The sequence below is a fragment of the Histoplasma capsulatum genome, genomic scaffold, assembly GCF_000149585.1.
Source record: "Histoplasma capsulatum NAm1 scaffold_7 genomic scaffold, whole genome shotgun sequence".
Lineage (NCBI taxonomy): Eukaryota > Fungi > Ascomycota > Eurotiomycetes > Onygenales > Ajellomycetaceae > Histoplasma > Histoplasma mississippiense.
The window spans coordinates 465,284-491,483 of record NW_001813976.1 but is presented as its reverse complement, the minus strand read 5'-3'; the positions used below and the strand labels follow the sequence as shown (position 1 = coordinate 491,483).

Below are 26,200 nucleotides of genomic sequence, written 5' to 3'. Positions count from 1 at the left end.
ATTCCAATCCGTGTTAATACACATTCTCATTTTAGCACATCATCCGCTTAGCGTGCGCGCCAGCAGTAAAACCGAAGAGGGTGTTTTTGTATCTACATCATAATGCATTTCGTTGAAACATAAAAAGCAAAAAATAAAGGGAATTAAAAAAAATCTATTTGTACCATATCGTTGTTCGTTCTCGTTCTCGAAGTCGTTAAAATGGGAAGTTCATTGACCCAGTTGTTCGATCCAGCTAGCCACTCCGGGTTGCATTTTATTCAACCAGGAGACAAGCTCGATGAGCTCGGCACGCCGTTCATCATCGAGCTGGCCTGAGTCACCGGTAAGAACGGCTTGGAAAATGGGAATTAGACGAGGTGTCAGGTTGCGGACTGTTGGGTCTTCACATTTGTCTGAAAATCCTGTTAGAGGACATGTGTCAGTTTGAAAGGAGAGGGGAAACTGAAACATACACAGCTGGCAAATCATGCGATAGACGGGGTCGTTCTCCTCAAAATCGTTCTTCAGGGGAAGGAGATCAACTAGGGCAGAAAGCATATCTGCCACAGGGACGTTGTCACGGTGCTTCAAGATCATGCGGCTGAGGCAACCAGAGGCGTTATCTGGAAGTCTCGCCTCCGGGATATGCAAGCATGGCTCCAACTTCTCTAGGATGGCGGGATAAGCCTGAATTAGTTCTTGATCCGCATTAGATCGTTCGACAAGTCGTCCGATCGCGTAGGCAGCATTGCTTTTTGTTTGGGAATCCTCGTCACTTAAACGGCGCAGTAGCAACTCAAGGAATTTGGTAGTATACGGCGTAATGGCGTCGGCTAACCCGAAAATAATTTCGGCCAAAGACCCCTGTGGCGGTGGATCGTTCGAGAGGTTCGCTGCTGCCAACATACTGGAGAACTTTTTTCTCGAAGTGAGGCCATAGGCCAAGGAAATCACGGCCAAGGGCAATGGCAAGACCGGAAATAACGTCCAAGGCAGTGTCGATGAGAACCCAATCGAACTCAGAGAGTTCGTCGAGGGCAGCTCGGTCTTCGTCATTAGCACCGAAATCCTGTTGAGCGGGGTGTTGCTTAGAGATGATAGTAGTGATCATAGTAACGACTTTGTTCAGAACGGATGAACCAGAGACAAGGTATGGCCCGCAATATTTGAGGTTGTCAGCGACATTGCGGTTAATGTCAGCAACGGTCTCCCTAAACAAACAGCAATATTAGTAGGCGAATAGATTTCTTGAAACAGATAAAATCCGGTAAATTGAAACAACATATGTTCACATTGAAATACAAGCAATTATATATTTCTCAGCTTCACGATGGAAGTTTTCGCTTTAACATCAGTCACACATTTTGTGTGTATGAGTGAGCTGGGATTACGAAGGAATGTCATCATAGAGGATATATTTGCAAGGAAAAGCGCTATAAAGGCGATGAAAGGTTGAAAAAGATAATAAAAGGGAAAATAGTTGTATATGTACCTGTCTTCTTCATCTTCCCACATCTTGATTGTGGCAGTGACCAAAATTTCTGTAAGTTTCTTGAGCTCATCGGGTGGTTCGATCATACCCATCGCCTTGCCCGGAACCCATTTCTGCATCCGACCAGACTCTTCACAAACCTGCCAGAGGGCAGCGTACGCGCGGTGAAGGGTGCTGATAGTACTCCTTCGGATACCCTCATATGGATGTTCGCAAAGAGGCAAGATCTGTTCGATAGTCTTCTCAAAATATGGAAGATAAGCTTTTTTGGCATGCGTGATGATATCACCAATGACCTCGACGGCAACCTCCTTCTCAAGGGCAAGAGGACCGACAGCGGTTAGGTCCTCCCAGTCATCCTCACCATCAATATCGACATCCTCAATGTTAGACTCATCCAACACAGAAGTGTCATGGTCGTCGTCTTCATCACCAGCGACGCGAACCTTGCGGCCTGCAATGGTAACTTCCTGCCCAATGAGGTCTTTGGCAGCCTCGCCCAGATCAACCTCAAGATCAGTCTCCTCCTGGTCAAGACATGCGAAGAGTCCCTTGACGATTCCATCCAAGAATGGAGTGAAGTCTTCACCGTATACTTTGGACATAGAGCCCCAGAAAAGGTAGGTGCTTTCCTTTAGTCTGGAATGACCAAGCTGCAGAGCCTCCTCACTAGCACGCATCAAGGGTTCGACGTAGTTCTTGAAGTGTTCTGGTCCAGCTGAAGTAGACATTTCTCCCATAGCGTCAGTGACACACGCGCGAAGTTCAAGCTCATCTTCACTGTCTTTCATGGTAACGTAATCCTGCATGAGATGCATTGACTCATCGAAGAAGGGCAAGAAAGCTTCACCAGCAGACGAAGCAATGGATCCAAGAGCGCTAGCTGTAAGCGCTTTCACCTTGAAGTCGGGATGTTTGATAAGCTTGTGCAAATTTGGCACTACATCGTTTTGATATTGGACAACGTCACCCTCGCCCAGAGCATCAACCACCGCATCCAATGCGCTGATGGCGGCTTTCATGATGTCGATGACAGGGCCGCTTTCCTCGCCTTTCCACTCCTGCATTGTGCTCTGCAGGTTTGTCAAGAGGAGAGGCATAACTTGTTGATGCTGTTTGCTGATATCCTCACCGAGAGATTCGGCAATTCGCGCAACACCATGTAATGTTGCCTGGCGAACCTTAGGTTCAGGGTCATTAAGTAATTGGAACACGACAGGGAAAATCTCCTTCATCTGAGTGCTTATGAAGTCAGGAGCTCCCTCGACGCACATGCCAAGAGCCATGATGCCGGCGCGCCGATATTCGGGATCCTTATTGCCAAAGTATTGACCCAGGGCGTTGAGGAGAGGGACGACAACCTGGCTGGGTGGAAGGCTTTGTGCAAGCATATCCAGGAGACCAAGCGCCGATCTTGCTGGAGTAATGTCATCGTCGTCGACGGCAGTGTCGCCAAGCTCAGTAGCGATCTGAAGACAAGTAAGGGTAATCTGGCTGCCAATTTGCATGCCTTGGATTCTGAGTTTTCTATACCGGAGGCATTGCATGAGGAAACTAATGGCCTGAGTTCTGGTGTCATCATCCAACTCGGTGTTGGCAGCAAGTTGGTTCATGAACAACGCGAGGTCCTTAAGATGAGGGTTCATCAACTGCGGGTCGCACGCAAGGAGGGTTTGGAAGACCTCAAAAGCCTGCAGAATCCGATCCTCGTCGTTTTTGTCAATCGAATCTTTCAACACAGCGACCATGGCAGGGAAAATATTCTGGAAAGCCTTGACCGGTGCCTCATCCTCTTCGGAGTCGAGATGGATCGCCAGTTTGCTCAATGCCAGGAGGGTGTTGATGCGGACCTCAGCACTCTCAGGATCACGGATAGTCTGCTCAAACAGAGCGAAGAGGTCGTTGAACTTTTCCTGGAAACCCTCACCTAGAGTTTCGAGGATGGTAAAGAGGATGTAAATACAAGTAGCCCGCTCGTCAGCATTGGGACTTACGGCAGCTTGAAGCAGAAACCCCGGGAGATCTGCCCATTGCCCGTCTTCGATATCAATCTTCGCAATAGCAGAAATTATACGTGCACAGGAATGGCGAACCAAGGAGGTGCCTTCCCCTAAGGCAGCACGGAGTAACTGTTCCCTAACCTGAGGTTTTTGTTTCACAGGGATCTTGAGCCAATGCTTGTAGACGAGGGTTCGAGATTCAACAGCAGCAAGTTGTCTCAGGTTCTGGTCATCATGGGAGGTGGCGACCTGAATGAGGAAAAGGAGGGATTCTGGGTGGGTATAGAATTCCTTCGTAAGCGTGCCTGTAGCTTCCTTGACGTTGCCCTTTGAGGCTGTCAAATACCGATAAAAACGACGCAAGTCAGAGACATCCTGTGCTGTAATATTCTCCAATATCATACAAATATATCTGGCTCAATTACTCACGATCGAGGACAATTTGCAGTTGCTGCAAGAATCGCTGCTGGTCCATGATGGACAACTCTCGCTTTCCGTTTGCACAACCTTGATAGTGGATCAGGAATATATGGAAAAGTCAGGCAGCTGGTATAGGATCTCTCAACTACCCTTATTGAAAACGCTTCCCAAGCCTTAAATAGGAGGGAAGAGAGAGAGGATGAAAAGAGAGAATTGTAGAGGGGACAAAGAAGAGAAAACGAGGGATGTTGAAGTGGGATGTTGAAATTGTCGAGTAGTATTTTTTTCTTTTGGGCGGGCGCTAGTCTACTTTAGTGAAGCTTGGGAGAAGTGCTGTTTGCTTTGTTTACATCATTGGAGACCAATGGAGCCATTTTGTCGAGATGAGATTGATGTCATATCATGCAAAACAGCATATCCGCGTCTATATTGTGTTGTAAAAACAAGCGCGGGCCGACTACCAGCGCCAATATCCAAAATCGAAAGGGCTGCCGAACGTCCAAGCCCAATACGTGGGCGAAGAAAAGAACTATGTTCCTGCATAAGGTAAACCACATTGCATATACAGTGCATGAACCAGGAACCAATATCAATCATGGTTCTTCCATTGTTCTTCCATCATCCAAACTCCCTTGGGTTTCCGATACTCCTGTAAGCCTATGGTGACCGGGTTTGTGTATGAATATGATCTCAATAACGGATGAATAAAGGACGTTGTCTGAATGGTCAATTAAGGAAAACAACTGCTCCATAAAGCGAATTAACACGATCCATATCAGATACACTGAAGAGTAATTCACGAGTCGTCCTCGGAATCATAGTCATCGGGCAGCAACGATCGGTATCTTCGCGCGGCGAGGTCCTCTTCCAGGCCGCCGTCTGTTTGAGGATCACAATATCCTAATAGGATATCATAAATCGCATCAGTTCGATGAACAAATACAGTACATAACATCGCAAAATTCACAAATTAACAGCAGGAAAGAACTCACCGTCACCACCAAGGAAGCTTAAGGCAACTGGCAAAAATATCAGTGCATGCGACGCGGCAAATATTACCAGTGCCAGCCAAATCCGGAAATAGTAGATTTCAAATATTTTGCTTCTTGTAAATGCGAGCACACAGACACCTAGAAGTTTGGTAACAGTGATGCCAGTGAATACACTACTGCCAACATTGACCAGTGCCACCCACGAGCGTGCAGTACGATGTCGGAATTTACCTCGAGCCTGCTCCAAGAGTGGGCTAGAAGGGAACATGAAAGCGCGTGCAACATGTGCACAGAACTCAAACGCGATACCGACACAGATAATTAAGTTAACCAGCGAGACGGCATTTAGTGAAACATTAGCAATAGCCATGGTTCCGATGATATCGACAACAGTCATAATCACTGTTGCGGTTACGACTGCGCCTGTGGCTATAGAACCGACGAAAATAGATGTGACAACAAAAATGATCGCAGTTGCGCACCCGAGCAATGTTCCCGTGAGGCGAATAATAGACGTATATTGGTCGAAAAATATATAGAATTTGGAGTAAGGGAAAACATCGATACCGTGCTCTTGTGAGATGCCGTCAGCAATACGACGAGCGGAGGCATACGCTTTGATGAAGTCTTTCTGGCTACGCAAGGGAGTGTGGCTCGTTCGGAAATGGCTTGCGTTTGTCGTGACGTGTTTTGAATCGAGAACTAGGGCATTGCTATAAGGAGCCAAACCGCCGAGAGGGCATGTCTCGTCTGTAGGTGATTGCAACCATTTTTGTGCGTAATGAATGAATTCGGATCCTTCTGGCATACCATGGAGGGAAATATTCCATGGCGGATTCCTATCTTCGAAACAAGTTTGTCCGTCTTCCTTGCAGCAGTTTTGGTGAGGATTCAGCCAATAAAAGAAATCGTCGATCCAACTAGCTGCGGATCCTGAGATATAAGAAACATTGGCACGCTTGGATTCTTGTTCGAGGACAAAGCCCAGTGAATACTCCTCGCAGGTTGAAAATCTTCCACAGAGTTGCTTCTGATGATTTCTTGTGGTAATATTCACATCTCGCGTCACGAAGTAGACAGGAGGCCCACTTCCAAAGTAATCATACATGTCATTAAAGTAGTCAATCAGGTATGAATCGCTGGGGATGGCGATACGTTGGTCCAAACCTAACGCCACAGTTGGTAGTAGCGCAAGGCCGGCTGTGAAGATTCCGAGGAAAACAGTCACAACTAAAAATTTTGTCCGTTTCTGAAGAAGACGAGTCGCATATATCTTTCGAATGAAACGCTGCAGAGCGCCTTCCTCCGCGTGGTCGTATGGCTGACCGCCTGGGATACTGGACGAATTTGCTTTTCGGACGGTAAGGCAAGGCAAACAGTCTGCACGGAGGCTCTCAACACGTCTCTGATTCAGTGCTAGTACGGACACAAACATCGTAACTTGTAATAACGCATTGATCAAGACGGCACCCGCAGCATAGGCTGCGAAATTCTTGACAGCAGGCATCCCTACAAAAGCTCCCATCGCAAATGCAATTGTTTCTGTGGTTGCAGAAAGGAGGATGCTGGGGCCCATTCTTCCCAAAGATCGTGCGATGCGCTCATCGATTTCTTCGTCTGGGTGGTTTCCGTTTACTCGTTCAAATTCGTGAACGATAAGGAAAATGTTATCGACGCCGATTGCGAGGACGAGGAACGGAATCACTTCTGCTATTATTAACGTCACCTTGATTCCGGCTGCTGAGAAAATCCCAACAGAAGCCGAGACAGACATCAGAACGATCAATATACCGACGATACCAAGAGTAAATTTCGACTGCACTAGACTATTTGCCGGGTTGCTGAGGATGCTTTTCCAAGTCAAAGTTGTAGATCCAAGAGCTAACGAAGCGTAGACGAACATAATTACGTAGCTGATTACCACAATTTTGGCATCCGTGTTCGTAGACTTATTCAATTCTTGCTCAAGGCTGATTTCGGTGTTGAAAGAAACACGTAAACCGTGTTCAGTTGCTTCCTCTTGAACCACCTCGAGCACTCTCTTTAAGCTACCCTCCCAATCTATTGCTCCAGCCTCCGCTATTGTGCCAGGGGCATGGTTGTTAACCACCCATGTAACAACAAGTGCGGTGGCATTCAATACGTTATCGGTCTGTCCATAACCACCGAGAATCATTTCTGGTTTTAGGGGCTGTTGGAAATCTGGAAGGCATTCTACGGAGCCTGGAGATTCTGTGCAATGCTTCAAATGAGCTTCCCAAGTGTTGGGGTCGACATTGGCGAAAGAGCCTCCAAAATATCCGGTCAATGATTGGACAACACAAGCCTTCCCTGTCGGGTTAAAACAAATATCATCCAGAGAGAGCCCCTTGTCCAACGAAATCATGCGGCGAACTCGACTCTCCACGTCGAACCACCAACTGAGCGTTTCGTAGCTTAAAACAGGCCCTGGTCCGCTTGGATGGGTATCGTTAACGAGAAATGCTTGTTCGGCTCTGAAGAAAGGCCCGAAATTCTCGTCGAAAAATGCTTTCTCCCGCGCAGCAGCTGAGTCTGGGCTTACCCAGAGTTTGACAGGGTCTATTTCGACAGCGAAACGTAGCCATCCCAGGCTTAGCAAGCCACATAATATAATGCTTGTCGTTATCGTTAATGCCGGGAAACGAGCACAAGCACCACCAAGGCGGTTAAACATCGCATCGAAAATAGAATTTAGCCTATAACTGGTTTGAGGGCGGTCGAGAATGCCGGCATCGTCAATGAGATCACCTTCATCTTCGTCATCACTTGGGCTTGTATCTTGTAGGAGCCTGACCCGTTCCAGTTTTCGTTGTTGGCGTCTCCGGAAGGCGAAATGACCAAGAGTTCCAGCGACTAAGAGCAGCAAAAACACCGAATAGATGACTATGACAGAGAAAGATAAACAGGGCAAATACCCAACATGGCAATAGCTCTCCTCTGTCAACGCTGGTAACTGGGGACAAACAGCGGGGCAGTCGACGCATGAACACCGATATTTCTCGTCCGAATCACTGCACGTTTTTGGAATCTCTGGTAAAGGTCGCATCCCCAAATTCTCGTGTCCCTTTGATCCTGTCACAAAATTGATTTGGAAGGGGCTGCCCAGCAGCTTCTTATCGCCCAAAAATTTCAAGAACAGAGATAATTTTTCGCTCCTCCACCAATGAAGTCCATTGCCTTGCCGCCCGTAGCACCGTTTTTCACATCCTTACAGCTGTCGTAGAAACCAGTCTGATATCCCTCGGACCACAAGTTATCCAGCTCTGTCACCGCTGTCCTCCCATTAATCTTGTCTGTTTGTGTAACGTTGATAAAAAGCGACTGATTCGGAGAGCATGTGAAGGAACAAAATAGGTTGAAAAAGTTTTCTTTGCAAGCGGGACATGAGGCAATTATACCCGCGGCCAGCTTCAAGTTCGAGGACAAAGCAGCAATCTGTTGGAAAAGCAGAACAAACAAACGTAAGTCAACTGTCACATCCCCCTAATCAGCGTAAAAACGGATTCATACCTGATCGTCGTTGCAGCAAACATTCCCCGTCTTCCATTTATCTCCACATAGCGAAACCAGTTTCGCTCGTGTAACTGCTGCTGGCTTTTTTGCAAATCCATTATCGACACAAGGCAACTGTCCACCGAACAAAGACTTTTTGCCGCAGTGGCCACGAATCGCACAGCGACCCTCCTCGTGAATCTTGGTCCCTCCCTGGGCAAAGACGGAGCTGTACTGAACAGCTACCAGTCCTGCCAGGAGCGGCAAGCAGCCAAGGCGCATGGCTGGATATTTTCGTCAGGCAGAAGTCACCGGAGGAGCATTCGTAGATTCTAGCACAACCACTAACTCCACCTTGTTGAAGTAGATGCCCTTTATACGAGGGTCAAATCATCAAGATACAGGGAATATTTCAATATCTGAGGAGCAGCGGTGGAGGGTTTGGATGACGTTAGGATCCCCAAACCCGTGACAGTATTCGAAATAGAACGGAAGGAAAGGGACGCAAGCAAAACAAAACGTGATTCCGCTAAGAAGATGATAACCGGCGCCAAACCACACAGCAGGATAAGAATATAAGACCAGCAATAGAGGTGAGAGGTTGGGATGCGCAAGCAGTCGATGTGACGGGAGAATGGTTGGACGCGTGCTTATGTCAGCTCATGGCATCGTGACCAAAAGCATCTGAAGCTTGGCAATTGTCCAAGTTCTCAGTCAAACATCACAACGATTTTTATACAGGCGATTCCCAGGAACAAGAACACCACAGGGGCATATGGTGCTCATTCTAGTTGGAAACCATGGATTAGACTGAATAAAAATTACTCCTTGGCCGTTTTTCCCGCGTGTCGCGGAGGGTTTGAGCCGTCCACCGAACCCAGCCTACGTCATGAAGACGCATCCTTTCAAACCATCATGCTGGTCTAGGCCTGCATTTACAAGGACTTAAGCCCGTTTTCTGCGATTCTCAGTTTTCATTGATCATTTCTTACAAGCGGCGGTCGAATGCTTTGGCCAATAACACACTAATTTGAGGAACTCATCCGTTGCATCTGGGGCCATGGTGCCGAGATGCTCTATCTTTGGCTCTGCTCAATAGGTTTGGTGGACAAATTCCTCGAGGCGCATAACCTCATCAACTCTCATCGCAGGATGGAAGAGTCCGTTGTCGCAGATTTATAGAGAAATGAAGAAAATGTCTCCCTGGAATGACCTATATGACCCCAATAAACTATGTCAAGCTCTACTGTCTTATTGAGTACAGAATGTGCCAGAGAACGCTCAAGTCCACGCAGCCACATCTCTTAAGGTCCCAACAAGAAGGGAAATTGGGACATGAATGTTGCACAAAAATCTGCATCATAGTGAGGCCAGCAGGTGGCCTGCTACTGCTGGGATCGGCATATGTGCACGTACTGCATACAAATGCAATTCCAAAATCCCGGATCAATTCTTGGTCGGCTCGGGAAACAATTTTCATTTTAAGTACAAGTTAAAAAGGGGCCGATAGGAGAGAAGCCCGTGTACCTAAGCTACCCTCAACGGAATCAGTCGCAGCGTACCTACACCCAGCAGCTTGTTGGCTGACGTTGGCGCCGGAAAAAGTGTGTGAGAGTAATTCAGTCAATTTTTTCTCGCCAAACTGAGCTCGCCCAGAGTCGCAACTTGCGAGGTTTCAAGTCATTCTATATTGAAACATGATACGCAAGATCTCCAATCCCTTCCTTCCTATCACTATAATCGACGGAGCTATCTAAGTTGACCCAACATCCAGTTCCTTACAAGTTTCAGCACTTCTCAGCAGCAACTCTCGTGAACCGAGGTGGTCATGCAATATTCTGGAATTTGAGTATTATGGACCCTCTGGGGATGTGCTCCTCTCAAACCTTTCCAAGGAAAAAAAAAAAAAAAAAAAGTGGCAAACAAGGTGGCAAATCTTCCCGCTGTCCCCACTCTGGACTTGCATATTCTCCGGTCAAGGAATGCAAACATTCGATTACCGACTGTGGTGCTGTTCTGACTATGCTAGGAAATCGCCTTGTGCCAAAAATCACATGCCTGCCAGGCACGTTCAGGTCCTCCGTTACCAACACCGGGAAGAGAATTCGAGGTGAAAAACTAAAGATGGCCTCGATCTCAGCCTTGCGAGGGCTGCCCCTCGATAAAGTTCAACCGACCCGCCAACATTTCCACTCATGGAACCGGAGCTTCATGCTCTATAATTCTCCAGTTGGAGCATCTTGGTGAACAATGAAGATAACTCACCGTCCCACTTCGTTTCCCTCATCACCTTCGTTTCTCACATTTCTCTATTTGCTTGTGCTTATTTCTTGTTTCTTTGTCTCTGTTCTCCCACCCTTATTTTCTTTTTACTTCCTCCATAGCTTTCCTTTGTTCATTCCTTATTAATATGCACATATCTTCGATTCTATTGGTAGCAGCTGGTCTGCTCGCTCCTGTATACTCCAACGCCATTATCTCCATTAGGCGCCGTACTGAGGGCCTCAATGTCAGCCTGTCCGCAACCGGGAATAGCAAGGTCCATGTTTCCGTGACGAACACTGGCACTTCAGAGACCCCTGTTCTTATAGTGAACACACTCCTTGACAAATCTCACACGAAGAAGGTCACAGTCTACAAAGAAGGTATGTTACATCCTTGTCTTCCATGTTGCAACACTTGAATCACCTTCTCAAGCCAATACATCACAGGCTCCGAAAAAGAAGTGCCCTTCAAAGGCATTCATATCCGCCACTACCACTCCAGTCTAACCAGAGATGCCTTCCAACCCATTGCCCCTGGGCAAACCATCGAAACCGAACTTGACCTCGCGGAAACCTTCGACCTCTCGGAAAACAGTACTTACATTGTCTCTGCCGAGGGCATCTTCCCTTTCAGCGATGCCAAATCCACACATATCGCCGGCATCATCCCGTATAAGTCCAACGAAATCAGAATAAAGGTCAATGACAAACAATCATCCAAGATTCTTTCCGCCCGCGCCAAACACCACCATTTAGCCCGTCGCGCCGACCTTGACAACGGCGGCTGTAACGACCAGCAAAAGGCCGTCATCGCCCGCGCACTGAAAAGAGCCTCCAACATCGCTACACAAGCTTCCAGTGCCGCTCAACACGGCGATGCGCGACTATTCGAGCAATATTTCCGCACGACAGACCGCACCATCCGCAAACAGGTTTCTGACCGCTTCCGCGCCATCGCCAACGAAGCCGAAAGCTCAATTGCCGGAACAGTCAAGTACCAGTGCCATGATGCAATGAACGTTTGCTCCCGTCCGGGCGCGATCGCCTATGCAGTCTCGGGATCGAATATCGTTGTCAATTGTCCAATCTTCTATTCGGCTGGTGTGTCATCACAGGAGTGCGATTCAGGGGACCAAGCGTTGACTGTCATCCACGAGTTCTCTCATATCGACGCCGTATACTATCCCGCCACGACTGATATTGCCTACGGTGAAGACGCGTCGATCGCGCTGGCGTCTGATATGGCGTTTCGGAATGCCGATAATTATATCTTCTATGCAAATGGTGAGATACCTCTTCTATTACTCCCTTTTTTTTTTTTTTTTTTTTTTTTTTGCCTTTTCGCTCTTCAGAGATTCCATGCTAATGCTAACCCACACTCCATTTTTGTTCTTTACTTGCATTTATCTAGCCATAAGACAAAACTGTAGTCCCAGCTGAAGGGAGCGTCCCAGTGCCATCCGTGGCCTAAGAAAAAAATCCTTCAAAGGGGAAGCCTTAGGGCGGAGAAGGGAGCGAGGGATTGTCCATACATTCATTTCCCCGTGGAAGAACACATATCAAATCAGAAAAGGAGACCAAACCGCCAATATATTGCGAAAAACTATATTCTCTATAGATCGGTTAACGTGTGTCTATCTCCTAGCGAAAATCCATCTAGGTCGGCAGGGCTGTTATAAATTCGGGGGACAACATGGGTGCGGAACCACACTCTCTTATTTATTTATTTATTTATTTTAACTTTTTTTTTTTTTTTTTTTTTTTTTTTTTGCAATGCCCTTGCCTAGCTCCATGCAACTACATCAGCCTCCCTTAACATATACATACATACACACACACATATATATATACATATTGACATGCCCTAGCAGTTTTCCAGCTCACTAATAGTATATAGTAAGCCACTTCAATTTAAATAAAACGAAACACATCATTTTTTCTTCTTATTTATTCTCTTGTCCTCTGCCCTTGCTTGCTTGCTTGCTTGCTTGTTTGCCTATTTTTCTAACCCCGTTGATAAGGGGATGCGGCAATATAGACACCACTTGAGAAGTAGGTGCGCCTACGTAGGTAGTAGGTATATGGAGTAGCTCGAGGTACGTGGCACTAGTAGTAGAAGTAGTAGTAGTAGTTGTTGTTCTTGTAGTTGTAGTTGTAGTTGTGGTTGTAGTTGTAGTAGTTGTGGTATGTATGTATGATACGAAATTCTTTAGAATGAAGTGAGAAAAGGAGAAAAGGGGAAAAAAAAAAAAGAAAAAAACAAAAACGAAATGAAAGCAAGAATGGATTTTGTGACCATAAAGAACGGGCGGAAAAACAGGAGGAGGAGCTGAATAGTTCGAGAGGGAAGAAAGGAATTGAAAATGAGGATAACATAAACTTTATATTAAAAAATGAGAAGAAAAAAAAGTTTTACACACGATCACATCACATTTAAAAAAAAAAAAAAAAAAAAAAAAAAAAAAAAAAAAAAAGAAAGAAAACAGATAAAAAACAGCCCAAACCCAACCATATCCATCCCGTCCACATACAAAATCAAACGGACTCCGCATTTAGTCACCCCCTTTCGCCTCTCCCGCAGGGGCTGGTGCTGGCGTCGTGGTAGCAGGAGCCGGCGACTCACCCTTCCCACCAGCAGCACCAGCAGAAGCACCACCGCGCTCCCGCAGTTCGCCGCGATCGCCAGCACTGCCATACCCACCGCGGCCACCCCTTGCGCCTCTATCCCCGCCCCGTCCACCTCTGTCTCCACCTCGTCCACCCCGACCTCGCCCGCCACCAAACCCACCACGACCCCGTCCGATGTCCAGATCGCTCGAAGCGCTGCCACTCTGATACCCACTCCGCGGTCCGACGTTCGCAGCAGCCGCGCCCGCCGCACCACCGCCGCGGTTGCTAGCCTGCCACGTCCCCGCGTTGCCATCCCCACGATTAATATCCCTTCGGCTCCCGCGATCCTCAAACATCTTCACGTTCGGCTTCCGGTTCGGACCCGGCGGGCTTGGTTTCTTGTGGTCAGCCGGTAGTCGGTCCAAGGCACTCTTTGCTTCCTCGGGAGTAGAGAAGGTCACCACATGGTTGAATTTGCCCCATTTCTCTACCTTGAGGATCTTGGCTTTGTCGTCGTCGGTGAATAGGTCGCGGATTGCTTGTTCGGAGTCTACGTTCGAGATGAAGAGGCCGCTGCTTTGTTTGCGTTCTTGAAGGGGCCCTGTTCTGGAGTCATTCCTGGAATCGGTCCTGTCACCGGCACCGTGCGCTGTGCCGTTGGACTCGTTGGCTTTGTCTGTCGAGCTTGCGGGGACGTTGACATTCGCCCCGGTGGGCTGAGGTGTTGCGGGCTTATTAATTTTGTTGTTCGGAATTACGGGCGCTGGTGATGCGGTTGTTTTCGGAGGAAGCGGCCCCGCCGGTTTGTTTTGCGCGGGTGGAGGCTGTGTTGGCTGTTGATACGTGGTCCCAGCGCCACCACGGTTCGGTACTGGTGTCTGTCCGAATTGAACACCGCCAGTTGGTCTTTGTTGTCCGGGGTGAGCACCAGGACCCGGCGCGCCCGGCACGGTCGATGGCTGTTGTTGGGTTATGGGGGGTGCGGCGGTTGCTTGCTTGCCAGTACGATGTGAGAAGTTGAAGCCCTGAGCACGCATTTCCGTGCCGATACGCCCACAATCGATTTCCAGAACCAAGTATCCGAAAGCAGCATCCGCCAGGTTGAAATTCCACATGTTTTTGAACGCACTCTCATCAACCTGGCGCCGGCATTGCTCGCTGCGACAGGGCCTCCGAAGGGGTTCCCGCCATTCGCGATTGTCGGCATCTTCTCAACGATATTTAGTGCATTGTCCAATAGGGTTCTCTGGGCCTCGTTGGCATTGATGGCAGTCTCGACCTCGCCCTTAACTGTGTCCCACACGTCGTTAAACGAAGCCTTGGATGCCGCCAATTTGCCACGATAATGGTCCAGAGTAGGATTAACGCTGAATTCGTTATATGAACTGCCGTATCTGAAATGCAACCCGGCCGAAATGGAGAAATCAGCCTTGAGTGTGACAGAGAGTTGGTTCAACATGCCCTCGCGAGCTGGCGAGGCGTGCGTGACGAAAACACGAGTCTCAGACGGGTCATAGACGCGGTTTGCGGTATCAACCAATTCGCCCATCTGCAGAAGCGTTGTCCACATAGTTCCCTGCCCGCCCGCGATCGTTGTCTTGCCCTCTCCATTATCGAACAGCTTATGCATAACCACCGCACCTCCCAGGCCAAGGAGGCGGAGTTTCACCCCACCGACATCCAGCAACCTCGAGCTGGCTTCATCGATGATGTGTAGTTTATCGACCTTATATTCTCCAGACCTGAACTTTTCCAGTACCCGTACATCCTCACAAGCGCCCCAAACGGTGTATACGGGAATGTCGAGTGTCAATTGCTTGTTGAGCAATAGCGGGAGTTCGGAGAGGGGGAGTTGTTCTGGGCTGAATCGTTGTTTGATGGATTGCTGAGATGGAACTTGGGCAATGCTTTTCTTGGTTGTCTCTGGAAGGAGAGGAGAGTATTGAACAACGTGTCTCAATGTCCTGCAAAGGGCGTAAAAAAAATCAATTCGGTTAGTTTAAAGGCATAATTGGGAGGTGTACATTTGTGAAATTGAAGTAGGGGATGGGTCCAAAAGAAGAAAAGAAAAGAAAAGAAAAGAAAAGAAAAGAAAAGAAAAGAAACATACTTCTCCGCAATCCTCTCGAGAGAGCTATCATCATAAAATCCAAAGTCGCCAGTATGGATAATATGATCCGCGCGAGCCTGCTTGGCAAGTTCATTGAGTGATTTTAAGTTTCCTAAGACCATTTGAAAGGCTCTCGTTAGTCGGGGGGTTTATCAACACATAAGCAGATAGAAATATGACGTTCAAAAGCCTATATATATCCTCCCACACAATCAAGTGAAACTTTCTTCCTTTTTGCCCAGAGGCCAAAAATACATAGATCAAGCAAGAAAGAGGAATTGTTGATCAGCAATCTGCATACCTCGCACATCCGCAACGCAAAGCACTCGCACACCACCGGTCTGAATCACTCTGCCATTATTCGGGAGCAGCGCAGTAGCTCCGGGAGTGGGGCCGCTCGTCGATCCGTTGGCGAGATTGTAACCCGGGTTGTTAAAGGTGTGGGCGGGACGGGGCTATTATTTTTGTGCGTTTCGCCGAAAGTCAGTGATCGTCTCTTGGAATACACGCGTTCCACAAAAAAAAAAAAAAAAAAAAAAAAAAACGAGTGCGGAAGGATTGAGGGAGCTGTGGGAGAAGGTTTGTTCATAAGAGGACGGCTTATGTCGATCAGGTAAGCTACTTGCAGGATTAGGGAGAAAACATACTGAAGCCATATGGATAGACAGGAGGAAAGGCAAACAGGTTGATGGATGTTAACGGGTTGAGAAAATGAAAGAGGAGGCGGGGAGAGGGTGGTGTAGATACGCGCTTCCTCTTTTTTTTTTTTGTCCGGTTTGGCGGTTCAGCGTTCAGGCACTTGATCGGTTCGGTCACTTCGTCGCCGATTAATCTGGGACAAGAACAGATGGACGGTTTCGAAAGAACGCAAAAAAGCAACAATGAAAGGAAAGAAAGAAGGCGACAGAAAAATACGTCAAGATGGATGCAAGATTTGACCGGGATTGGATGTGCCGAAAGCTAGCCTTTTTACCACTTGGGTTTCCCCGAGGCGGATGCCAAAGTCAATATGGATTATAAATAAAGAGGTGAGCTCTGCTGGAGAGAAGGCAACGTGCTGCAACGTGTAAGTGCAAGATGCAAGGCCTTTGAAACCAAAGGGGAGGAGGGTTGTTTCGCGCGAAGATGAAAAGACGAGGAAAGAAGACAAAAAAAGCGGAATATTAAGCGCAGGGAAAGGGGGAGTACTGGGGGGTTACGTTAGAAGATCCGGAGGACAACGTTCCGGAGAACAGGCAACGGAGCGGAGAAGAGAGGAGAAGAGAAGTCCCAGCGAGAGAAGAGCAGAGAGAGAACCCGCGGGTTATTTGGTGATGAGGTTACAGAACCAAAAGGAAAAGGGATCCGAAGTTGATTCTGGCGAAGGTTGAGGCTCGGATCACGTGGTATGATTAAGTCATCCGCTTGATGGGGACTGATGCGCAGTGCGCATGAGTGGAGCATTGCATTACCGCATAAAAGCAGGGCAGGTTAGGAGCTCTATGAGCTTGCAAAGCGCCTGGCTAGAATAGCATCGTAGTAATTCAAAACAAACGCCTCAACTTCTAAATGCAGACGATTGATCGAAAGGGACTTGAAATTGACCCAAATAGAACAGTAATGATGTTATCAAGATTAATACTGTTCAAGAATTTGAACTTTCAATTGCACAATTGAAATGTAAAACAGACACCGGAATCAGGAAGTCAGAAAAGCCAGAAGAATGCACAGGCTGATTTGGCGCATAAAGAGTGGAATCTATAAAAGCGCACGACCGACAAAGGTAAAAAAAGCGAGGGGGGAAATGAGTGAGTGCAGCATTGGGTGAGACTAAATAAACATGCTCACCCATATAGAAAATGCACTCTTGAAAGGGAGAGAAACATGTTTTTTTTATTACTCAGGATCTTAATATTGGCGACTCCACCGTTGAAGATTAACCCTTTGTTGGCATAGCGGTTCGTCACTTACATAGAGTCCCAATGTCATACATACCTACTCTACGCAGGAGGCAAAGAGGGCAACACAAAAACAAAGAGAGGGAGGAGGAGGCTTCGCATGTGCAGTACATAAATGCGGAGAATAACGGTAATAATAGTGATGACGATGGTGATGATAATGCAAATATGTAAAAAGGAATTTTTGCTTTGGGTTTTGAAATTCTTGTCTCATCGCGATATATGTATTCCTTGTTCCTATCTCTCTCCCATCCGCCCTTTCTTGCCATATTGCCTTGATTCATATATACTATTTCCAACCTCTCCAAACCAAGTTCATGACCCCTTTTACCGCGTGTCAGATTACTTTCCTTCATAAAAACAACAACAGAATCAAAAAACTGCTCAAATACATCCATGGGTAAATAAACAAGTACTAGTATATTTTCATATTAGATAGCGTCTCCTTACACGCACCCTACTCCGCGCGAGAGATGATAGCCTCCACATCATCCTGCTTAACCACAACACCACCCTCCGAACAGCGCGCTTTTGTCCGCAATTCACTGCACAAGCTATCCACGTCAATCTCGCCGTTGCGGAATTTCTCCATCGATTGTAACCGGTCCCTAGATTGTGAGGTGTTAGACACAGAGTTGGACCGTGAGGGCATCAATGGCGGTGGATGGTAGATAAAATAGTAATAGAAATAATAAAATATACTAATCGCATACCATATCTTTGTGCAAGATAACACCTGCGAGGGGTCCTCTGCTGGCACAACCTTCTCATCATCCTTCCCCTCGACAACGTTATCGATTTGTTTGAGCAGGTCATGTTTCTGCGGCGTTGTGGGTGCCAAGGTGGTTGTGGCATTACCGTTGCTCAGCTCATTGAGTGAATCCAGTGAACCTCCAAACTCGGGAAACGGCAGCGCGTCGTTGAAGAAATTTCCAAAGTCTTGTGAGAGAACCGCGTCTTGGGGATCGCGGTAGTCACCGAACAAGACAGGGTCAAATTGGCCGCCATTTTGTTGGGCGAGCCAGTCGATCCCTAACAGGCCATCTCCTGGGAAGTTGATGTTGTTGTTACTGCTGTTATTGGCGTTGTTGTTATGATTGTTATGATCTGGAAGTTTGGGAAGACGATTAGAATCTGACAAGGCAGCAGGAACTGGGTTCTCAGCGCAACCGCAGGCCCGGCCAAGCTTTTCGTAGAAAGATTTCTCACCTTCTCCCTCCGGATGATTTCCGTTTTGTTCATTAATTGTGTTCAATCCGGACTCCGCAAGTTTCCCAATTGATGGTGAGCTCACACTGGGTTCTGGCGATGTACCTATAGATGAGAGATGCTGAGATTCTGAAGAGGCGGAGGGAGAGGCGGAATTTGAAGCGTTGGAACTGCCGTAATTCTGTATTTGATACGTTGCATAGTTGTTAGAATTGGTGCCAGATCTAGTACTAGTATAGGATAAACCCGTGTTATTTCTAGACGGGCGGCCTGGGTAGTTGTCTAAAGACCCATTGATGTTTTCTATGCCAGTCGTGTTTCGGCGTTGTGATTTGGCGGTGTCTGCTGAATGCATACTATCGGGCGTTCGCACAAATTGAGGGGTATTTCTAAGGTTAAAATTTTGCGGTTGTGATGCGACGTTTGCGCTTTTGAATGAGTTTACACTAGTTGCGGGTGTCCTGTAATCATATCCAAGAATGGTCGGAGATGCGCTTCCACGCTTGGCTTGATGGGATGGCGCCTTTGGTAAACCATCGCCAAACATGTGAGAACCAGGGAGATCGCCAAATTTGGGGAATTGGAAGGAGAAGTCATTGCCATTGAGAAGGGAATTATCTCTATATTCCGAACCACGCATTCTAGAGCTCGTCGTCGGCAGCAAACTGGTTCCACCGTTTACCCATGGCAGACGTTTGCGATACTCCTTCACTTCGCCCTGGAGCCTTTCAACTTGAGCACGAAGAAGTTTATTTTCAGTATTCGTCGACTGGGAAATCTTTTCCAGCTCTTCCACCTTTGTTTCGAGATCCTTGAGATGTTTCTCTTTTCGTTCCCGGAAAGCTCGTTGAGCCGCTCGATTTTGCGCCTTACGTTTCTACCACGAGGATATCATTAAGCAAAACAGACATAACTATTTCTTACCAAAGGATGACCCCTCCGGGAATTGATGAAAGGTGAACGTTAGGAGGGTAGATAGGGATGGGGGGGAAGGTATCAAAGCACATACGGTAGTTGGCTCCGACGTCAACGGCTTTCGGCCAGGCTTCTTAGCCATTTTGTCATCGGTCTCTCTTCGTTTCTTTCCAACCTCCGCCTCCTCATTCCCGTCAATGCTTTTCCTCTTTTCCCCCTGTTCGATATCGTCACCATTTGGTGAAGGCCCAGGGAGATCCCCAATCAAATCCTCACGTGGGTCAAAATCCACGTCAAGGTCGAAACCCAAAAAGGGGCTCCCTTCAAAACCTAGCTGTGCAATGTCAAGAGGCTCATCCGGTGGGGATTCAAATATATCCCGGTTGGATATCCCAGTATTGTCAAAAGAGTTAACTTGCGGAGAGGATGAGTTGGGCCGAGAGTCTGGAAATTTGGCTTCCGATGGGGGATTAGGTTGAGACTGGCCGTTGGCCATCTTGGCGGTTTTATCGCCAGAGGCAAGTGCTGCGAGGAGAAGGTCCTGTTGGTCCGGTGACAGATACAGACTGCGTTGATAGAGGGAATCGAAATCCGACATCGCCAACGTATCCGTACACAGAGTATCTCGTGAAATTCAACGACTCAACAGCAAAGACTATTGGAATTAGGCTGTTGGAAGAAAAGAGGATTGTAAAAGAGGAGAGTTTAAAACTTTTTCAATAAGAGGTTGGCTTGGAGGGAAACTAGTGAAGATGATCAAGCTATGGCCATCTGCCAAGGTGGGCAAATATCAGGCGTCAGACGCAATCGAGCAGCTTTCGGAAATATCTAACCCGACAATAGTTTAGAAGGTAGGTGTTAAGAGGCGTGGAAAGTTCGTTGAAATCGGAGTCCCTGGGGCGCAGATGGCACAACAAAGCACGCTGGTAAAAGTTCTGTTGGGAGGCGAGTCCGGGATAGAGAAAGAGGGGAAATCCGGGTAGTACGGAAATTTGTCCAAGCAGAGGTCGGACAGAGAGGTTGTTGAAGGGAGGACGAGGAGATGTGAAGAAAGAGAGGAAGAAGGAAGACGAGCTGGAATTCTTCTTTCCCTCGCTTTCCGCGGGGGTGCCAGGAGGAAGATCGCTCAGGCAGTTGAGGCTATGACGCAAGCGAAGGAATGGAATTAATCCGAGGCTAGTTTTTGAAGGCAGAAGAAACAGGCCAATGACGAGATATTCCCTAGGGGTACTAGCTGAGAATGGATGAAACAGAGAAAATGGGTTCCAGAGGGCCGTCTCTGGAGAGAACGGAGGGACGTTCCCAGGCTTGTTCCAGACGAATGCGATGGGAGGCAATGAAGAGCTGAGCTGAGATGGACCTGAGCAGCTCCAGGGCTTATGCTGCTACTAAGGGCAGTGACGGGGCTAAGCAACGAGGGTATGGTTCGATGGTGTGGGAGAGGGACAGAATGAAGAATGAGGAATGGGGAATGAGGGATGATGATTGATGATTGATGATGCCGAATGATGGATGTGCGAGGAGGAGCAAGAGAGCACGCTCTACGCTTTACAACTTCCCAGCGGCTGAGGCCTGAGGCCCGGATGAGGGACTACCGGCCGCAAAAGCAGCACCGCGGCCCAGACCAGGCCCATTGGCCAATTGGAGGACATTGAGGGGTCGACGATCGCGGTCGATTGGCACGACAGCGGGGGCCGCTAGGTGACATCGGGCAATTGCTTCGTGCCGGTTTAGAGGCGCTGCCTGGTGATTATAAATCCAGCCGTGGGGGAGGTCGTATCCGGCGTCGGATTCCCCGGGCTTCCCTGGGCTTCCCCGGGCCCTTCCCCAGGCCATTCCCTGGGCCCTTCCCTGGACCCTTCCCTGGGCCTCCGTAGCCCGATCGGTGGTTCGCGCCTTAAAAGGAGCGGACTCCCACAGATCGCGGTGCAATGTTCCGTGAGATGTTGGAGCTTGGAATTCACCATCTTGGTCGTCCAGGATTCAAACAAGGCGTCGGCTTCAGGCTTCAGGCTTCGGGTTTCAGGCTTCAGGCTTCAGGCTGTAGGTTGTCGCATCGCTGATCAGTCCCCTTTGCCATTGCCATTGCCCCTCAGGACTCCCTTGGACGGACTTCTCTTTGTTTCTGCGTCTTTCCCCTTGGAAACTTTTTCACCCCTTCTAGCGCCACGCCTTTTTGCAGCTGGGGGTCTCCACCTACGTCAGCTTTCTACCGCAGAGAAACTTTAGGAATGACTCAAGCCTTTGGTTCCAGCTTTCGACCGGACAGAGTTGCCCCGACTCCGATGCCGTTCAGACACGAGCCCCCAATGAGAAAGCAGCCTCTTGTCCGGCAAATTCTCAGCCCGTGGTCTGACGGCACGGGAAAGCCTCTGTACGGGGTGTGACTGTGGCCGGGAAGAGCGCCTCGTTTTCGAATGCTACGATCAGGCATTTGTCTTCTCTGAATGTCACATTTCTCAAATGGCACTTGTCTCTACTTCTGTACTTTTTCTGCATGTTGAACGTGGATAGGGAATGGAAACTCAAAATTCGCAACCATGGCAAATGCAGAGCCATCAACGAGCTTAAACTTTTTTGATAAGATAGTTACTAACGTGGTTAATCCACCACTTGGCGCTTCCAATGCTCCGAGGCGACGCTATTTTTCAAACATATGCAGTTATCTCAACAACGATATAGACTGAATATATCATATCATATAGCTAATTCTAAAATGTTTGTTGAGCTTCATAATCCATTCAGAACGTGAGGCTCTTGATGAAATTGACAAATTCAAGCTGCAAATAGTTCAGTCACCAAAGCAGTAGCGGATTGCAATGTCATCCAATTCTTGCTGAGGGGGGCTTCTGATATTGCTCTGGAAAACACAATTTAGTCACCGTTCTGGGAAATTGAGATGCGACATTTTCTGATTAGAAAGAATATTTTCTAAGACTTCATTCAGTTTCTTATATCAATCATATCTTCAGTGTTGGAATAGTATTCCACTAGAGCTGTTGATTGATAGTACAGTACGGAGTACATGTATTACAATAACTATATGCCATCATTTGTTCGATTGTGCTGTATGTATGCCGAATGAATTAATTGAATGGATGTAGCCTTGAGGTAGTCCAATTCATGCTGTAGATTGAGGTCACGATACAGAGAGCGGGTGAGTGAACAGTTTAAGGAGCAGCATCATTGGTGTCCTTTTGCCCCCAGCTTCCCCTCCAAGTCCATTTACTTTCTTTGTATATTTTCTCTTTCTTGCCCTTTTTTTGCCTCTCTCTTTCGCTCGTCTTATCTTCTTAAGTGCCCAGGTTTCATTTATCCTACCTATCGTAAAAACCTCATGGCATGTTGTTCTCCTGCCATGGGGGTTAGACTGGCCGTGTGACCATGCATGGGACTGGGACTAAATTTTTCCTCAGTCCCATTATCAAATATCTTAGTCCTGGTCCCATATATGGTTTATCAAATTAATCACTTTACACTGTTTGTATTATAAATCTAGTCCCAGATCATGTTCTTCTTATAAATTACTGATTCTGATATGATTTACTCTATCCGTAATCTGTATATAATATAATGCCATGAGCGCTACCAAAAATCGTTACCTATCAAAAGAAGTTTAGTGTATTTATGCCCTAGTCCTATTTTGAACTAGTAATGGTAGATAGGTTGGCAGCGATAGGTAATATTGGCAGCAGTACAGATGTAGACAGGTTGGCAGTGCTGCAGTGGCAGATAGGGGATCTAATAGCAAGCCATTGAATAAGCAAGATAGGGGTAATACCTCCACCAATCATATCATCAGATTGATATCTAGATAGGTATTATAAAATCATCAGGATGGGACCAAATATCAAGATCTGTTAGTTCCATTCCGATCATGTGAGGCTTAAATCTGATCCTTTTACACTCCATTTTCTGAAAATTTTGATCTCATTACACTCCCATTCTGATCCTGGTCCCAACTTAAAATCACGCCAAGAAATGGACTGGGACCAAACCAAACCAAACCAAATGTGTAATTCATGGTCCCACCGGTCAAGTCTACATGGGGGTGTGTTGTTGTATGTAGTAAATTAATCTATTAGGTCAGCCAACGCGAGGTGCATTTCTCAACGCATTTTTTGCGGAAGAATATGACATTATCATTGAAGATTCTTCAACTAATTAAATTACAAAGTGGCCCCCCAATTGAAGAAACCCCATCGTCCATCGAAAGGAAAAAATCCTAGCTAATAACTTAAAGTTATCAAGGACCCTTTCTCTTCCAGTCAATCACGCCATTCTCTTTACCATCAAAGAAGAATCAGGCACTATCAAGACACCGGATGAACTTACTACCCCCTAATTACTTTTTCTTATTTCCTTCCAGACTGAGGAGGGGCGGAATAGCTTCTTCATTATCCCCTCACTAACCGCATTTGGCCCTGAGGGTAGAAGGTTGTTGGTATCAGGGTGAACGATCGGGTCGTTGGGTTTTCGCTTGAAGCATTTGCCTCCTTGTTTAAAATCGCTACCATCGTAGGCTCCCAGCGCCCTCAACCCATTTGACATGCAGGATACATCATACCCGCGCTCGAGCATCGACTTGCCACTGCTATCGTAAAGATATATCGCACCTGTTGCAGAAAATATTTCATACCATGGTGATTTGACGTTGTAGGGCATCGTCGGCCAGCATGTATCCCGTGAGGTGGCGTTTATCCAAGTATCGGTGTAGTAGAATCCGTCGGCAAGCAAGGTGGTTGCAGCGGTCATGAGTGAGCTGTCCGGAGCGTCGCCTGCAGAAAAGATAAATTGATAGTCTGGCGCACTATCACTGGCGCCGATACCATCATAGTTGAGGACGAGCAGATGGCGAACATGGCTTCGTAGGCCCGGAGTCAGACGACCAAACTTTGTCACCATGGAATCCGCCGAAATTTGGGCGTCACTGCAATGGCAGAGGGCCCAGGGGTCCTGATCCGGACAGTCTGAGTAGGTGACATTGTAAATATTCAGGTTCTCAGCCTTACACCACGGATCGGGTCCGCCCATCTTAGGTATTTGAGATAGCTTCCAGCAAAGCTCAGGATAGCCATCAGACTTGTCCCATTGAACCACTGTTGCACGAGGTGCCGGAACAGGGTCGACATCGAGTACCTGTAGTCCATCCGGGAATGCGACAGGCCTAATGTATTCCTTAGTTATTGAAACTCATCACTGACAACATTTCTTCGCAAGGGAATCATAATAGTGGTTTACACGTTGCGTACTTACTTGTACTTGGAAATGTTGGGTGGCACCTTATTCGGACATTCGCCCGGCGCATCCCATCTTGCATCCAGATACGGCTTCAGAAAGTCGAGCTGTTTTTGCATGCAGCTTGCGTCCAAAGGAGGACTTTTGACGAGTTTTAAATACGCCACGACTATCAAACCGGCCTCTAGAGCACTTTGATATTCACCCTCCTTTTCAATTTTGTCTGCAGCGGGTTGATCAGCTACACAGCTGTCAGCAGCAACAGCCTCTTCAAACTCGTCTTCAGGGATGCCAGGCGATCCGATCCGGAGTGCTGTCACCATCATTCTGAACTCATCGTATGGTGCAGGTCTTGCTGCAAAAACCACAGAATTCTCATAGGCCGCTCGCATGCTGAAGCCTGGCCTCATTACCGTGAGCAGAAGATCAGATATCACACCACGGGCACTTGACGGGAGACGCCCAAGCAAGTCAAATGTGGCCTCTTTGGTTGTCTCCGCCTTGGCGCAGTGGCCTACAAGCCAGGGCTCGGGGCACTGTAGACTCGGAAAATTAGCGAAATAAATGTTATAAAGGGAGGTGCAAAGGAATATAATTGCTTTCTCTCACATCGATGAAAGTGACATTGTAGACAGTAAGGTCATTTTTGCAATAGAATTCGCTGTCTTCGTCCTCAAGGGTATCACGCCAAAGTGGGTTAAGTGGCACCACTTGGTCAACTGCAAATAAGCAGGAAAGAAGTCAGCAGATGGTTCCTACCCGCCCTCCCAGCCCACCCCCAAGGTGCTACTCCACGCTACAACTAGCATATAATCGCTGAGATGTAGCTCGATTAGAAGAAGAAAGGAGACGGTTGAAGTATTTACCCTCAGCTGTAGTCCATTTCGTCAAACTGTACTTCTGCGCAGCCGGTAGAACAGCATCGATCTTGGGAAGCAACTCATCGACGGAGTTGAGGAGTGGACGTTTGACAACCTGGGCGCTTGCCAGCCCAAGCAAGGTCAATTGGCACAGAGCGGTAATCACCATATTGGCCACCGTAGAATTTGCCTAGTTACGAGGCAAGAGGAGTTGATGGGAATGTGCCCCGTATGGATTTCAAGATCCAAGAGTAGAGGTGTAGGTGAGAGGAGGCACACCTTCAGGGAACGAGGACGAGACTTAATCCATGGAGGATCCAGCGGGGTATAAAAGGAACTTTGTGAAGAGCCTCGAAATTGCAAGATGCAGGGGATTGTTCTTCACAAATGCATGGCCGTCCCAGATGCATTTCCCTCTCTCTGGCCCGGGAACATGATCGCAAATTGGGCGAATGACACGAAAAGCTGATCTTATGAAAGGTCGAGAAACGAATGCAACGCCCGGCACATCTGGCAGGCGAAGCTGTAACATTCTCCAGGTTAATTACTGACAGAGATTCGTATAAATAGTTAATCACAGCCTTGACCAGTATCGTTTCATAAGCTGTGCCGAATCGTGGACTGCTAGAGAGGCGAAAACACAGAAGCAGCCATCCTT

General features: G+C 47.6%; 6 protein-coding genes across 6 annotated transcripts; 1 reads left to right on the top strand and 5 right to left on the bottom strand.

Moving 5' to 3' along the window:
• Nucleotides 1-210: 210 nt before the first annotated feature.
• Nucleotides 211-3,949, bottom strand: HCAG_05790 (conserved hypothetical protein; the record flags this gene model as incomplete). Its single annotated transcript, XM_001538135.1, has 5 exons — nucleotides 211-395; nucleotides 456-889; nucleotides 1,002-1,193; nucleotides 1,475-3,854; nucleotides 3,904-3,949. 5 exons carry the CDS (start codon nucleotides 3,947-3,949, stop codon nucleotides 211-213), a joined length of 3,237 nt encoding a protein of 1,078 aa, XP_001538185.1.
• Nucleotides 3,950-4,690: 741 nt separating this feature from the next.
• On the bottom strand, nucleotides 4,691-8,681 carry HCAG_05789 (hypothetical protein; the record flags this gene model as incomplete). The annotated part of the gene is made up of 4 exons (XM_001538134.1): nucleotides 4,691-4,794; nucleotides 4,887-7,790; nucleotides 8,069-8,342; nucleotides 8,418-8,681. The coding sequence occupies 4 exons, from the start codon at nucleotides 8,679-8,681 to the stop codon at nucleotides 4,691-4,693; spliced, it is 3,546 nt and encodes a 1,181-aa protein (XP_001538184.1).
• A 2,128-nt stretch (nucleotides 8,682-10,809) lies between these two features.
• On the top strand, nucleotides 10,810-12,103 carry HCAG_05788 (predicted protein; the record flags this gene model as incomplete). Its single annotated transcript, XM_001538133.1, has 3 exons — nucleotides 10,810-11,044; nucleotides 11,111-11,947; nucleotides 12,075-12,103. 3 exons carry the CDS (start codon nucleotides 10,810-10,812, stop codon nucleotides 12,101-12,103), a joined length of 1,101 nt encoding a protein of 366 aa, XP_001538183.1.
• Nucleotides 12,104-13,215: 1,112 nt separating this feature from the next.
• HCAG_05787 (conserved hypothetical protein) lies at nucleotides 13,216-16,039 on the bottom strand (the record flags this gene model as incomplete). The annotated part of the gene is made up of 5 exons (XM_001538132.1): nucleotides 13,216-14,268; nucleotides 14,403-15,237; nucleotides 15,384-15,495; nucleotides 15,685-15,838; nucleotides 16,031-16,039. 5 exons carry the CDS (start codon nucleotides 16,037-16,039, stop codon nucleotides 13,216-13,218), a joined length of 2,163 nt encoding a protein of 720 aa, XP_001538182.1.
• Nucleotides 16,040-17,777: 1,738 nt separating this feature from the next.
• Nucleotides 17,778-19,940, bottom strand: HCAG_05786 (predicted protein; the record flags this gene model as incomplete). Its single annotated transcript, XM_001538131.1, has 5 exons — nucleotides 17,778-17,928; nucleotides 18,034-18,427; nucleotides 18,615-18,710; nucleotides 18,887-19,406; nucleotides 19,539-19,940. 5 exons carry the CDS (start codon nucleotides 19,938-19,940, stop codon nucleotides 17,778-17,780), a joined length of 1,563 nt encoding a protein of 520 aa, XP_001538181.1.
• A 3,845-nt stretch (nucleotides 19,941-23,785) lies between these two features.
• Nucleotides 23,786-25,711, bottom strand: HCAG_05785 (predicted protein; the record flags this gene model as incomplete). The annotated part of the gene is made up of 4 exons (XM_001538130.1): nucleotides 23,786-24,611; nucleotides 24,701-25,218; nucleotides 25,292-25,401; nucleotides 25,549-25,711. The coding sequence occupies 4 exons, from the start codon at nucleotides 25,709-25,711 to the stop codon at nucleotides 23,786-23,788; spliced, it is 1,617 nt and encodes a 538-aa protein (XP_001538180.1).
• Between the last annotated feature and the right edge of the window lie 489 nt (nucleotides 25,712-26,200).